The 13,724-nt window shown below is 32.1% G+C and overlaps 1 protein-coding gene across 1 annotated transcript in view; it reads right to left on the reverse strand.

The window, feature by feature from the left end:
* The window catches only part of LOC106469205, a 41,001-nt gene extending 28,021 nt beyond the window's left edge, over positions 1–12,980 (reverse strand). Inside the window, exon 1 of the mRNA XM_013929672.2 lies at positions 12,591–12,980. Coding sequence (XP_013785126.2) covers positions 12,591–12,969 — 379 coding nt within the window. The 5' untranslated portion in view covers positions 12,970–12,980. The remainder of the gene's footprint in view (positions 1–12,590) is intronic.
* Between the last annotated feature and the right edge of the window lie 744 nt (positions 12,981–13,724).

The raw sequence follows: 13,724 nt of genomic DNA on the forward strand, positions 1-13,724 counted from the left end.
AATGACACATCATGCAACCCGTTAACTGTTTATATACTAGTGGTGTTTCTTATGGGTTCTAGAATGATCGATAAGACTCTCACATCGTAATTGGTCTAGAGAATTCTATAGCCAGTGATTGTCAACATAACAAAATGTAACCAAATTTCAATGAAAATGATTCACTTATGTATAAGTACATATGACATTTTGTGAAAAATCTGTATGTGGTGGAGAAAAATGGATATCATTTTCAGATCTGGCGTACAAGAATTACTGTAGAACATGTAAAAATTTCAAGACAATGAAACCATTGCAGGCCTATGTAATGCTTGACAGATACTGAAGGTAACAAAATTGCTGAAATCTTAGCTTTAATCTAAAAGTTTTACATTCATTGTGTTCATTATGTTCTGTCTCAGTTGCATGTCAAAAATTCAAACACTAAGAATTGTCACATGTTTGACACACTAAGTTAAAACAGAGTAACCTCAATCCTGACAAATTTCATTTTTTCTGATTCATTACCATGGGATAATTCAAAATTTTGAAAAATCTGTCACATTTACAAGTAATGTTTATATTCAACACTGAAATTCAAAATAAATAATTAAATAACAATACATCTATGAATGATTACTAATGAATGTATGTAAAGAATGCTTCTTACAATGTATGCAAATTTCTTGCACCATATACGATCCGATCATGGTACCTAACACCTAATAAGGCAGAAAATCAAGTTTCATTCTCATAAAATAACCTACTTTATAACGTCTTTTCAACACAATTTGTGTTTGAGAACAGACATAATGTATATTATTAACACTGCTTACATCTCATGTCAAACAGTATAACACATTCTCACATTAACCATTTCAGCATGGGTTGACACAGTTTGCATCACATTTACTGGGGAAGGACATTTATGCAAAAAATATATGGTAATCTTGAGTATTCCTCACAAAACCTCATAAGCTTTTGTTAAAGTTTGTAAGTATTTTGTGCACAAAGAATGATATTATTATAATTTCATCTTTCTAATAAAAATATTATCTATCTATAGCAATTATTTGCACTCAAACTGTTAAAATAGTTCAAGTGCAAGATGATTTTCATTTTAAGTATAAAAATACTTTTCTTCATCTTATACTTTTCATATTCCATTTGAATAACCTCTAGAACTTCGTAAATGAATATCAAAAGTTTTTTAAGGTAAATGTATTTTGTTTTTTTCATATTCTCTACCATATCACTAACTAGCTATTATCATCAACGTACAATGCAATGAAATGATTAAAGTTATGAAATGGAAAAAAAGTACATATGTTTTAATTTTTTGTAGACTATCTTCAAAGATATTGTTTTAAGTAAATCAGTAATTTCAGTTCTTTTCCTTTTCACATATAGTTAATTTTTAATTTTTACTTTCCTTTCTTGTTCTTAACCATCTATTTTTCAGTGCAACACAAGTCAATGGTGCCCTTGAGGCATATTAATGTCTCTAGCAGACATGCACAACTATTTGGCAAAATTTTCGTGCACCTTGTAATATCGTAAGCCTTGAGAACTGACGCAAAGTATGATGTATATTTAAAAAATATTTAAACCTTTCAATTATGCATCTTAAAATATAATTAATACATAATTAACTAAAATATAATAGTAAGACCTAAATACAGTTTAAACTTTTCTACAGTACAGTCTTGCACAATTTTATAACCTTTTGCATCTATAGTGAATTATGTTGTTTATGTATCAACATCACTAACCACACCATTTTAAGTCAATGACAGTACAACACTGATACACAAGCATTGACTATCAGTCAGTGAAGTTCATATTTACTTCCATGGATATTAAATTTATTTCCTAATCTGAATTTCAAATTACACATAGCTGTTCGTTATCTGTTTGGAAAAGTCCATATAATCTGACAGCCACCAGCATGAGGGAAAAATACGCATTGATTATCTGTCTGTAACTTGTATGTTTTCAAGTCAGAAAACCCATGTGATTGAATACAGACACGACTCAAGTTTTATTCATCAGGTTTGTGTTATTTTTGTTCAAACTATGATTGGAAAAATAAACATTTCTTAACTAAGTGGGTTTTCCTCATATTTTATTTAACCAGACCAAACTAAAAAAATACAACACCTATTACAAGACCAATGTGAGGTATCCTTCTGTGGAATATGAGATGTAATTTAGTTCTTTGAAAAACAGTAGTTAAAGTTACCATTTTAGCTTTTGACCTATATATTTTTTGTTTTGTAAATGTACAAAAAAAAAACAATGATAAAGCAGAATCATGTTTCATGGAAGCTTGGATATTTTTTTCTTCTTATATATTGGAAATTTAGCTTCCAATCTATCTATCTATCTAAATGCATAAAAATTCTAATGCTGTAATTATTTCATGTGTTGGTGTACTTAGTTAAGTAGTTCTAGTATACATTTAATGTATCTATTGTAATGATACATTGAACCATGTGGATCTAAACAAACATCACTCACTCATAGAACTATGAAGGTTTCTGAGTGACTAATGAACCCAGTACAGATGCTAACAGGTTTCCCTGCCTCCTTGTTCTAAGATGAGAAAAATAAAAACATAATTTTAAGGATTTTGTTTCAATGTTATATTTGAGTTTAATGTATATTTTATAACCACTTTTACTATTTTATTTTGATTTGTCCTAATTTTTCAAGATTTTTAACTGAAAAACTATATGACTTTAAAGAAAGAGCTGTTTGGTGCTATAAAAATAAGTGTATAGAATTAATTTTTAATATTAAATGATGAAATTACAATGTTTTATAATAATCTGTTTACTGTTCATGTATTAAACAACTGAGAATTTTATTCTGATGTACAAAAGTAATGAATCATGTCATTCATCCTTCTTGTAACATACACTCTCCATTACGAGTTAATCATCTGGTGTATTAACCTCATGCAGATGGCCCGACTCTTCTGTGTATGTCATAGCATTTTATAGTTACTTTCAAAATTTAATACAGCAAATTTATTATTAATGTATGCCAATACAATTACATTAAAATGTACCTTATAATTCAAATTTTTAAATTATAAAAGCTTGAATTTCAAAATAACATATTTTAAAACTTTTCAGTTTTCTCTTTTGTTGTCTCATGATGTGCAAGTGTTCTTAATGTTTTTCTTTTAATTAACTACAAAATATCAACACATACACTATTATATTTGCAACACAATATTTATACAATTTCAAAGTCCAATGTCACAGTGTGAACTTTCGAATTTTCTCCATTTACTGATATAAATGTTTTCAACCCAAAACAAAAGTTCCACCTATCTGTCCTTATTTTCAAGACTGTTTTGTAAACCAGGTCATTATATTTGACATACTTATTTATAATCAATATAAATAGCTTACCTTCAACTACAAGCTTCCCTATTGAAATTGGCAACAATATAGAATAATAAGATGTCTTGATTCTGTAACTTAGTGATAAGGGAATTTGGACTTCAAAGTATTTAAAAAATTTTAAAACCTAGGTTTATCTTAGTTAGAAGGACAGTTAAATTATAGTTGTTTTTACACATTAAATTCTAGCACTTTTATATTTCTGTTTTAAAATGCATATTTCAAGGATAAATCCTTTTTGTTGTGACAAAGCTTTATAAAAAAAATTTAGTCTAAGCTAACTGCAAGTGCATTAGTCCAAAGCTGCATGTCTGCTTACATAATAACATAACATAATGTTTAGGAACAACAAGAGACTTAGTGGTCCATCTAAGCTGTCCCATCCTCTAAACTAAACTAAAACTATTATATAATAATAATAATAATAAAACTCAAAGCCAACCCCTGCCTAAGCAACACTCGCCAGAAAGTGGGATCCTGTGATAATAAGATAAGGGACCCTAAAAGGTAGAAATAAAAATACCCCTCTGGATAATCTAGCAGAAATGGTTAAGATAGCTACAGGGGTAAGAAAAATCTTCAAATGAAGAGACTGCCAGATCAGGCAAATAATGTGGGATTAGGGTATTGGGGTAGGTCCACATACCAGTCCATACATAGACCTCCAGTGGGCAATTTGACCATGCTACTAAAGGCATAGAAAAGACAAATCTGATTAGATGTGAATAACAGAAGAAACCTTGCCTTCAAAGAGAGCCAAAATTAAAAGTGTTGTCTAGTATCTCTAAAGGTATAAGTGCAGGCAACCAAACCTTCAAGACCCTCACTGAACATGACCAAGATCAAAATACGATGGAACATAGAGAGAAAGAGTGAGCAGATGAATCGGAAAAAAGAATTGAACCCCTTTCCTGTCTTATAGAGTACTGGGTAAGAAAAACTGGTCTGAGGACATAGAAAGAATGATAAAGTGGTCTGTGGACAAACAGCACAAATCATTCCAAACAATGATGTCCATTGGTCAACAGCCACAAAAAATAAACCTGCAGTTAAAGACCACAGATAATAGGGTATTTTTTGTGCTTGAAGGTTTATATTGTATTGCACTTAAAATAATGTGATTTAAAAAAGTCACAAAACTCTCAAGCTCATGTGGCTCCAAGCCATATTTGGTCACATTGGCTAGCTTTAAGAAAAACTAGTGGAAGCACTACATGGCGAACTGAGCAGGAACCTACATCACACAAGGTAAACAAAAATGTTTGAACATGAGCTTGCAGATAATAACGTGTCTAATGTTGCCATGTCCACTTATCACAAGTTCTTGATACGAACATTGTCCAGGCCATGTGCCGTTTCCTGTCTGACTTAGGTGTAAACTTGTGCAGAAATACCTCCTTTTCCTTGGGAACCATAGTTGTTTACATCCTGGAACAACTTACTCATATCTGTAAAATGAATAGTTTTCACATAAACAAACCAACAGTTTTCTACACAGAAAATACCACACAGAGAGCAAGCCAACCACGACTAGCCTTGTCTACCTTGAGTAACATCACTCGCCTCTGACTCAATCTTTCAATCAAGCAATCACAAAAGCTGACTGTTGCACTAACTTTGGAAGCTTGTAGGGCCAGGTTGAGGAAAAATTATCGAAAAATGACCTTGCTGTAATTTTTAACATATATTTCTACAACATTTCAATATAAATACAAATGTATTGTGTTTTTAACTGTCCAAGTCTTTAAAGGGGATACATGGCATATAAGATTCAGGTCACAAACAGGTGTAGAAAATGAACACATATCCTTAATCTACCTAGTAGATTGGAATGGTCATTTGGGACCAATTACTCAAAATGATGCAAGAAATCTGGAGAGTACTGGGGACTCGAATGGTAGTTGATAAAGCTGCCATTAACAATGGCCATTGTAGAAGATTCAAAGATCTCTGTCAAAGAGCCAGGTCAAAAGATGAGTTATGGTTGACACCACTGATTGAAAAGGGTTCAACCTCCTCTCAATACAACATTGCTGATATGTATGTCATTACCTTTGATAAAAGTGCCTTTTGAACAAAGCAGAAACTGAGACAGATACATGTCAACCTCAGAAATTAAACTCCAATGCCTTGTGAAAGTCAGCATAACCTCTATGCCATAAGCTTGATCTTTTAGATAGCTGGGTGTACCATATCAGATCATGGCTGCCTCCACTGCAAGAGCCTAAAAAGTTGAAGAGCTGGACACACCAGAAGGGACAGCTGAAGCAGAAACTCGGGTGTAGCAGCCAATCTGATGCTATCAACAGGATCTGGAACAAATCATATTTCATACCATGAGTAACATATGAAGTGGAGAGAAGGTTGAGAGTGGTAATCCCATCCTGTCCAGATGGAAAGAAACTATTGTCAAAGTCCAAAGATGAAGTACTGGAGACCAAATTTCCAGCAGTTGGGTGATCCAATGAGAGGCCAACCCACCAATTAGAGTTGCAAAATGAGAGCCAATCCAACTGAACTTTGAGATGCAACATATATTCTGTCTGGAGAATCTATATGAATTGAGATAATGAACCTGTTCCCACAGGCATCACCCATGGAACATGGTAAGCTAGAAGTGTGATAAGACTAGTCCCAAGAAAAAAAGTCAAAAATTCGAAAATAAGGAGCCCTAGACTACATGTCTACTTCATGAGAAACATAAGACACCACCACGGAATAGTCAGAATGAAGCCTGACGATTTACCCCATAAGAACTCCAGACCATGAGGCTTTGTCTGTTGAAGAGCAAGATGGATGAAAACATTATGTAGGGAATTCTCGTCATCCATTCATAGACTTTGGAATTCCTGATTGTTGGTATATGCACCCCATCCCTGAAGCAAGGCATTCATAAAGAGAATGGAACTCTGGACGAGGTGGCAATAGAGGAACCCAAATCATAATAGTGTCCAGACTTAACAACCCTCGAGATCAAAGAATAATCCCAAATAAGGAAACTGGGGAAACCAGTACATAGATGTGTATGATCCTTATTTGCTTAAAGATCAATAAAAAGATTGCTTGTGTTCTCAAAGTATCTCAGAATGATCACAACAGAGAGAAACCTGTTAGTGACTCTTTGTTGGGAAAAAGTGATGACATTATCTTTATAAGGTGCTTATATACAGTACCAAGATAGAGGGCACATTGATGTCGGTGCAGAGTGTCATGAGACAAATATCACCAAGGGCAGTCAAGTGGGGTACAAAAGACTGGAGCAAGCGAGAAAAAATCAGACCAATGCTTATATGGGCAAAGGAAGAGGCCTTGGCAGTCGAGCAATAGCTGTAGTGTGAGGAAGGTAAGCATGTTTTGGAAAATTAAAATTATTTATCCTAAACAGCCTCAGGTCCATAACTGTTTACACATGTTTTCATTTAATTTTCTTGTTTTAGTGCTCTTTCAACCACATCTAACTACAAAATCTGCATAACAAAACAAGAAATCACCCAGTAAGCACACAGTTAAAATTTTCTTTAACCTGAAAATATATTTCTGATAGCTCATTACCTCTCTGCACACAGTAGCTAATCGTGTGCATTTGAGATTTTGCACATGCCACTAACCTTGAGCTATCTCCAACATATTTTAATGTAAGCTATACTAATATGTGATGTAGTAATCACGCTTTTAATTACATATAGTTTGCATCTGTAATTGGTTGGAAACAGAAACAACTTACTTGGAAGTGACAAAATCCTGAAGTGGACAATTTGGAGCTCACACCCACTTACACTTAAAATTAACTTCATTCTTAAACAAGGCAAAAATAATGTGCACTGATAATGAGGAGGAAGTGTGGGAAGATGTGCAGAGAGTTAAGTATCTATTGTAAATATATTTTCATGTAAGAAAAATGTTAACTTCCAAAACAATATACTTACCTGTCTTCACACAGTAGTTAGAATCCCACACTGATGTGGTGGAAGGGCCGGTGCAATTACAAAACCTAGATGAGCTCCCTTCAGAGAAGACGGCTGAGGGGAAAACCAATGGAGTGTGAAACACTATAGTGGGCACTTACTAGTGGGACAACACATTTGGGAGACTATATCAATCTCATGCATTGTATAACTCTTCGCCCAGATGGAAATATGAAAGGAGGAAAACAAAGAAGCAAACGTGTCACAATGACTGATGAAAAAGTGCATGACCAATCAAGCATTTGCACATAATTGGTCAGTTAGACATGAGATGGAATGTGGCTAGAACAATGATCATAGAGTATAATTACTTTCAAAACAATAAATAAAAAATATACATAAAAAACAATACATTTAGTACTTATGCATGCATCTTGTACTTTTTTGCACTTGAAGCCTCAATAAAAGTTAACCCTAATTTCTGATACAGTTGTTGTTAGTACATTGCTGAATTTTTATTTCAAATATCCAATTCAGAACACAAAGTAACAATAAGGACAAAGAATACAATGTCCTTTAACTATTATAATTTAACTGCTTTCTAACTAAACTGTAAGTGCATTAAAACAAATCCCTTGCCATATTTGAAGTGAACTCAGAGATAGCAACTTTTAATCTGTATGCCAAATAATTCAAAAGCTGTCATTAGAACAGGTTAACATTATATGTAATTTGGGAAATTAAAATATTCTCTTTCTATTGATCATATATAATGTAATGACAAATATCAGAGAGAATTATTGACATTTTTTGAAAGACAGTATGTGATAGGTGGGTATAAAATGTAGATTTAACTTTCTAGTTTTTAATCTCTGTAAACTAAGATCAATGGAGGCTATAAAATTTCATTATCTCTGCAATATCTAAACTATAAGTTTGCAATTTGTATTTAAATTCAGTAACTGAAATATAGGTGGAAAGAACATTTAAATGACAACTTGAAGTGATCAAGTGTTACATGATGCATAGGAGTGAAGATTGAGAATTTAAATATTACTTCAAATATTAATTAAGAAATTAAAACTTAGATACTAAAACTTGATTTTTAACTAAATTTGAATGCCAATTTCACTGACATAAATTATAATAAAGTCATCTCATTAAGTTTTGAATATAACTATAAAACATTATATACACACTTTAACCCTCACCCGTACACACAGGATTAAGCACTCATCTCTAGTAGCCAGCAGCCTGTAAAATGAAGTTATAAACTTCTTAGACTTATATTCAATATTTATTTAAATACAACTAAAATAATATTTGCCCTACCAGTAACAACAGCACACTGACTGGTTGGCTTAAGAGACAAAACAACCAAAACATCAAGATCCCTTTCTTAGATAAAACTGTTAAATTATAATTTATTATAACCCACATCCACTAAGATACAAACAGTATTTTATGATGATTAAAATAGTCAAAAGCTCTATGCAATACTATAGCATCTTGATACAATTTGAAATACCCATAAATGTAATATAATCTACAAACTCAATTTACTAATTATTCGTTTATCACCATCATTAATGGAAATAAACATCAAAGAACCTAGAACTAAACTTTAAGGTAAACCATTTGTAACATTAACTCCCTATATGTAGGCTTGGTCATTTTGACTAACCTTTTAACTATCGTGTAACCATGAAACTATACACAACTTTTAATGTAGTATGAGTATCTTTACAAAACTAAGGAAACATTTAGTAAACATTTAAAAGTCTTTCGTACACAAAAAATCAATTTTCAATTGAATATTTTTACTAGATTTGTCTAGTAATCTATGAAACCAGAGTCTGACTCAGGCTTTCACTAGTCTGAATGCAGGATGATTTTCATGTTAATATTAACCCTATCCACATGGGTTGCGGGTCAAAGGCCATGTGATCACATCAAATTTTGACTCGCATTCAAAATTTTATTGAACTACTATTTTATGAATTTATGTCAATAAGTTTGATATCAAATTGTAGATTATAATTCAAATTTTAGTATTATACATTAGTTAATTTCTTAATTTAATATTAATAAAAACACCTAAATATCAACTTTTGTGTCATATGGTATGTTGAATGCAGCATTGGTTTAAATTAGATGTTTGTGATGTCCAAATACAAAGTCTATAGTTCCTTACAAACTAGCAACTCAAATTACCAATATTGACAAGCTAGAATATAAAATAAGAACCTTCTATCTTTTCTATATGCTGAGATATCACTACATTTACTGAATCAAACACAGTAGCCCCGCTCTCCTCTTCAGTTTTTGCTTAAGTACGCCAATGACGTGTATAAGCAATCGAAAGCTCAGATGTCCCCCTAGTGGCTTTCTCAGCCTCTTTTAGGTATTTGGAATGCAAACTCATTCTTGTAATGCTAGATTCCAAGTGGTAAGGTAAGACGTTAGCAAGCTCATAATTTCATATTTTTTACACCCAAATACAGCTAAGTTACTAAGCTTCATAAATGATTTGTGAGGCTTTTGTATGCAAAATATCAGATTTTTTTATTAACTTTTAAGATTTTTTAAGTAATGTTTTTCTCGTGCCTTTTTTCTTTCCAACTGTTGACTATCCAACATGGAAAGTAATTTTGATCTTAAGATTAAAAATACTTTATGCATCAGAAAATTTTACATGTGAAATCTTTATAACCTCCAGATAAGTATCAAATGTTTTTTAAGAAAAAACTTTATATTTTGTGTTATTTTCACTATCTAATCTCTGTACAGGTTTGGTCGATTTGACTGACCTCATAACCACCATAAAAAGTAAGGAAATAAATATAAATTATGCTTTTTTGTTGTAGAACGACAACAAATTATAACATCAAAACATAAATGTTTAGACTAAATAGCTTAAATCTCGTAACATTATACGTTTATATATATTTATTATTTTTGTTATATTGACCTTTCAGCCATGCCTGGCTAATATTACAGATGTTGCAATGGTGCGGTGCATGTGCACTCATGTTACGTTATCCAAGAATATAAAACTGGCCTTTACAAAGTGACCTGTTTTGGCTTTATTTTAGTGGACTAGTGATGTGTAAAATATAGTTACATTTCAGTTATAGTGCATTATATATGTATATATATTATTGCTGTAGGTTGCCAAACCTTGTCATATTTCGCACATGGAGGATGTGAAGCGAAAAAAAAATTTTTTTTTGGTTTATATATATATATATACATTCTGAAATAAACAAAAATCATAAATTACTAGATCAGTATCACATAATTCCACTTTTAAAAATGAAAAAAATATCTTTAGCTCTTTCAGCATGGGCTCGGTCCAACAAACGGACCTTGTAACCATTTTATGCTTGTTATAGTTTTCATGCTATAACTTTTAAAATTGTAAGCGTATCTTCACCAAATTTTGCAGATGATCAGTGAACGTTTCATTTGCATAACTTCTAGAACCTCCTAAATGAATATCAAAAGTTGTTTTTCTATAAAACTACATTTTTTCTGTTTTGACCAACCTTGAAACTACCACAAAATAAGAAACCTAATAAATCTAAAGTACCTTTTTATCTTTCTAGAATGACTGCATATTGTTACAGACAATCAAACACTTTTTATCTTTACAGCCAAATCTAATGTAATACAAATCTCTGGTCATTTAGATTTATTGATTATCTGCTAGTTAGGTTAGCACCAAAGTAAATTACCACAGTGGGGAAATTGCATGTAAACACAGCATCAAATCACTAGCATGCTTGGTCAAATTATAACCTTGTTCAAAGAGGCCTAGAACTTTCTATAAACTATGCGACACTGTAATGGAACAATACTCACTTAAGGTAATGAAAAAAATTCCAAAGATTCAAGTAACTCAGCATCAACAATACTACAGCAATTGAACCACACGCATACAACATATAACTCTTATGGAGTTATGCAACCAAACTTGTCAAACTATCACCTTTAAAATAATTACTTTTAACTCTCTTGTTATGAAAAGTAAATAATAATTAAATATTAAGTCACAAAATAAACTAAATAATAACACTTACACTAAACAGTCTTGTATATTTTTGCACAGTAGAAGTAATTTTCAGCACAAACAATATTACATTTCTAACAAGGACGTTGGCCTTTAGACATAGTGGATGCAGTAAATTTATAGGAGTTTAAGAAGGGCTTGATATATATTTTTTAACTTAAATCGTTCTGTCTTGATGGACCAATAGGTTCCTTATTGTCCTCAAAGTATGTTTTCTACTTTGGAAAGTGGGATAAAGTCCTGATGACCAGAAGGTTAGACAAAGCCTTTAACCCTATGTGCATGGGTTGGGGTCAAAATGTGCATGCCATGACCTTTTACAGAGTGTCATTTAACATGGTATCATACATTTGATGTCACAATTATCAATTAGTTATTTACTTTATATTGCTTATTTAGTGCTAGTTTATGTTAAAGGAGAGTAAATAATATAAAATGCAATTTACAAGGATACTGAAAAACTAAATATGCATCTGGGAAGTTCTAAAGGTTATGCAAAAATATTTTATTCTTCACATAAACATCACCATGCACTCCAACTTGTCAGCATACGAGTCAAATTGACATTGTTATTTCACAGTATCTTGAGTACAAATACATTTGTAACACATCCATTTTTTAATGTGCAATAGATTTGAACATTTTACTAAAAGCATGTCACCTTTCATGTTGATACACAAACATGGGCACCCACAGAAAGGGGCAAGAGGGGCCATTTACCCCATTAAATTTCATAAAAAATTGCATGTATTATAATGTAAAGTAAACATTGCAGTTAAACTAAATATTTTTGTATTAAAACTGTAAATTTGTTTACATTTAAGCACACATAACACATATTCTTTTAGTCCATTGACTTGCACTGTAAAAGCTGATCCTCTACATGTATGTTTTATCCCTCCTTGAAAATACTTCTGTGGGTGCCCATATAAACGAATTACATTCCTAATTATAGCCAACATTAATTCTCCAATACGACATAGGTTCATACTTGAATCAAAGGACCGTGCCCATGTACATTCACTGATGATTCAATTAATTTATATCAACTGGACGGTAATTTTTAGGTTTTAGAAGTGAATTTGGATGTTACATTGATCACATTTTCATCTATTTCAACCAAATATTCATTAAGTTTGTATTTTAAGTTTCTTAACAACAGCAGTTATGAAGGAGTAGAGTAGCCTTAATCAAGTTAATGTTGTTACTCCTTATTCCTACCTTCTGACAAGTTATCATCTTCAATGCCCTCTTGACGCATACGAATTTTCTCTGGAAAATATTTTTTGATCAATTTCCATCGTTTCGTATCTATTAGTTTATTTTCTCTAGTTGCTCTTCTCGCCCAAGTTGAAATCCTTATTCTGCACATTGGACACGTAAAATTTGCCTCCTGAACATTCTGTTTAAAACATGGCATACAAAGTTCATGTTTACATGGCATAGTAACCGGTTCAATAAGAATTGATAAACAGATCGGACACATTACATCTGAAAGTAAAAGTTTTTTCTCCTTTTTCTTTTTCACTGACTTTTCATTTTTGTGTCTTTTCTCATTGACTAACCTGTCAGGTGATGTGTCCTTACTTGTTGACGCCATTTTCTTATTCCCGCTATACTAAAATTCGAACTCTGCGCCCTCTGAAGTAAAATAATGGCGTAAGATTCTAAATTTGGCTGTCCAAGAAATTGCGATATAATATCACTATTTTCTCGCGAATTTAAAAATATTCGGCAATTTGTTTTCTGTTCTGCTAAAACCACTGAAAAAGTGTAAATTGTTCGCAATTTTATTAGAAGCATTGCTTCATGAAACTAATCCCACGTTATCGTGAAACTCATAAACTGTGCTCAACTAATAAAATTATAAATTTGTTTGTCTGTTTGTTTGAAGTTAAGCACAAACTACACAATGGGCTATCTGTGCTCTGCCTACCACGGGTATCGAAAACCGTTTTTGTAGAGTTGTAAGTCAGCAGACATATCGCTGTGCCACTGGGAGGAAAAATTATAAATAAAACAAAGATTTGCAAAGCAAAATTGTCATGTAACATTCAATAAAACTTTAATTAAACTTACATGTTGATCTAAAGCATAAAATATTTATCATTCTGTATGAGAAATGTTTAACCTAAACATAAATTACATGGTTATGTTTTAGACAAATTCAAGATTTTAATGCATTTGTTTATTATTGTTAAACACAAAGCTACACAACGAGTTATCAGCGCTGTGCCCACCATGGGTATGAAACCCAGGTTTTAATGTCATAAGTCTACAGAATTGCCGCTGATCCACTGTAAGGTGTGAGGTATTTTAATGTGCTTTACAAGTTTTATTGCTCGTTACAGTAAT

Source organism: Limulus polyphemus, unplaced genomic scaffold (genome assembly GCF_000517525.1).
Source record: "Limulus polyphemus unplaced genomic scaffold, Limulus_polyphemus-2.1.2 Scaffold3354, whole genome shotgun sequence".
In the NCBI taxonomy this organism is placed as follows: Eukaryota; Metazoa; Arthropoda; class Merostomata; order Xiphosura; family Limulidae; genus Limulus; species Limulus polyphemus.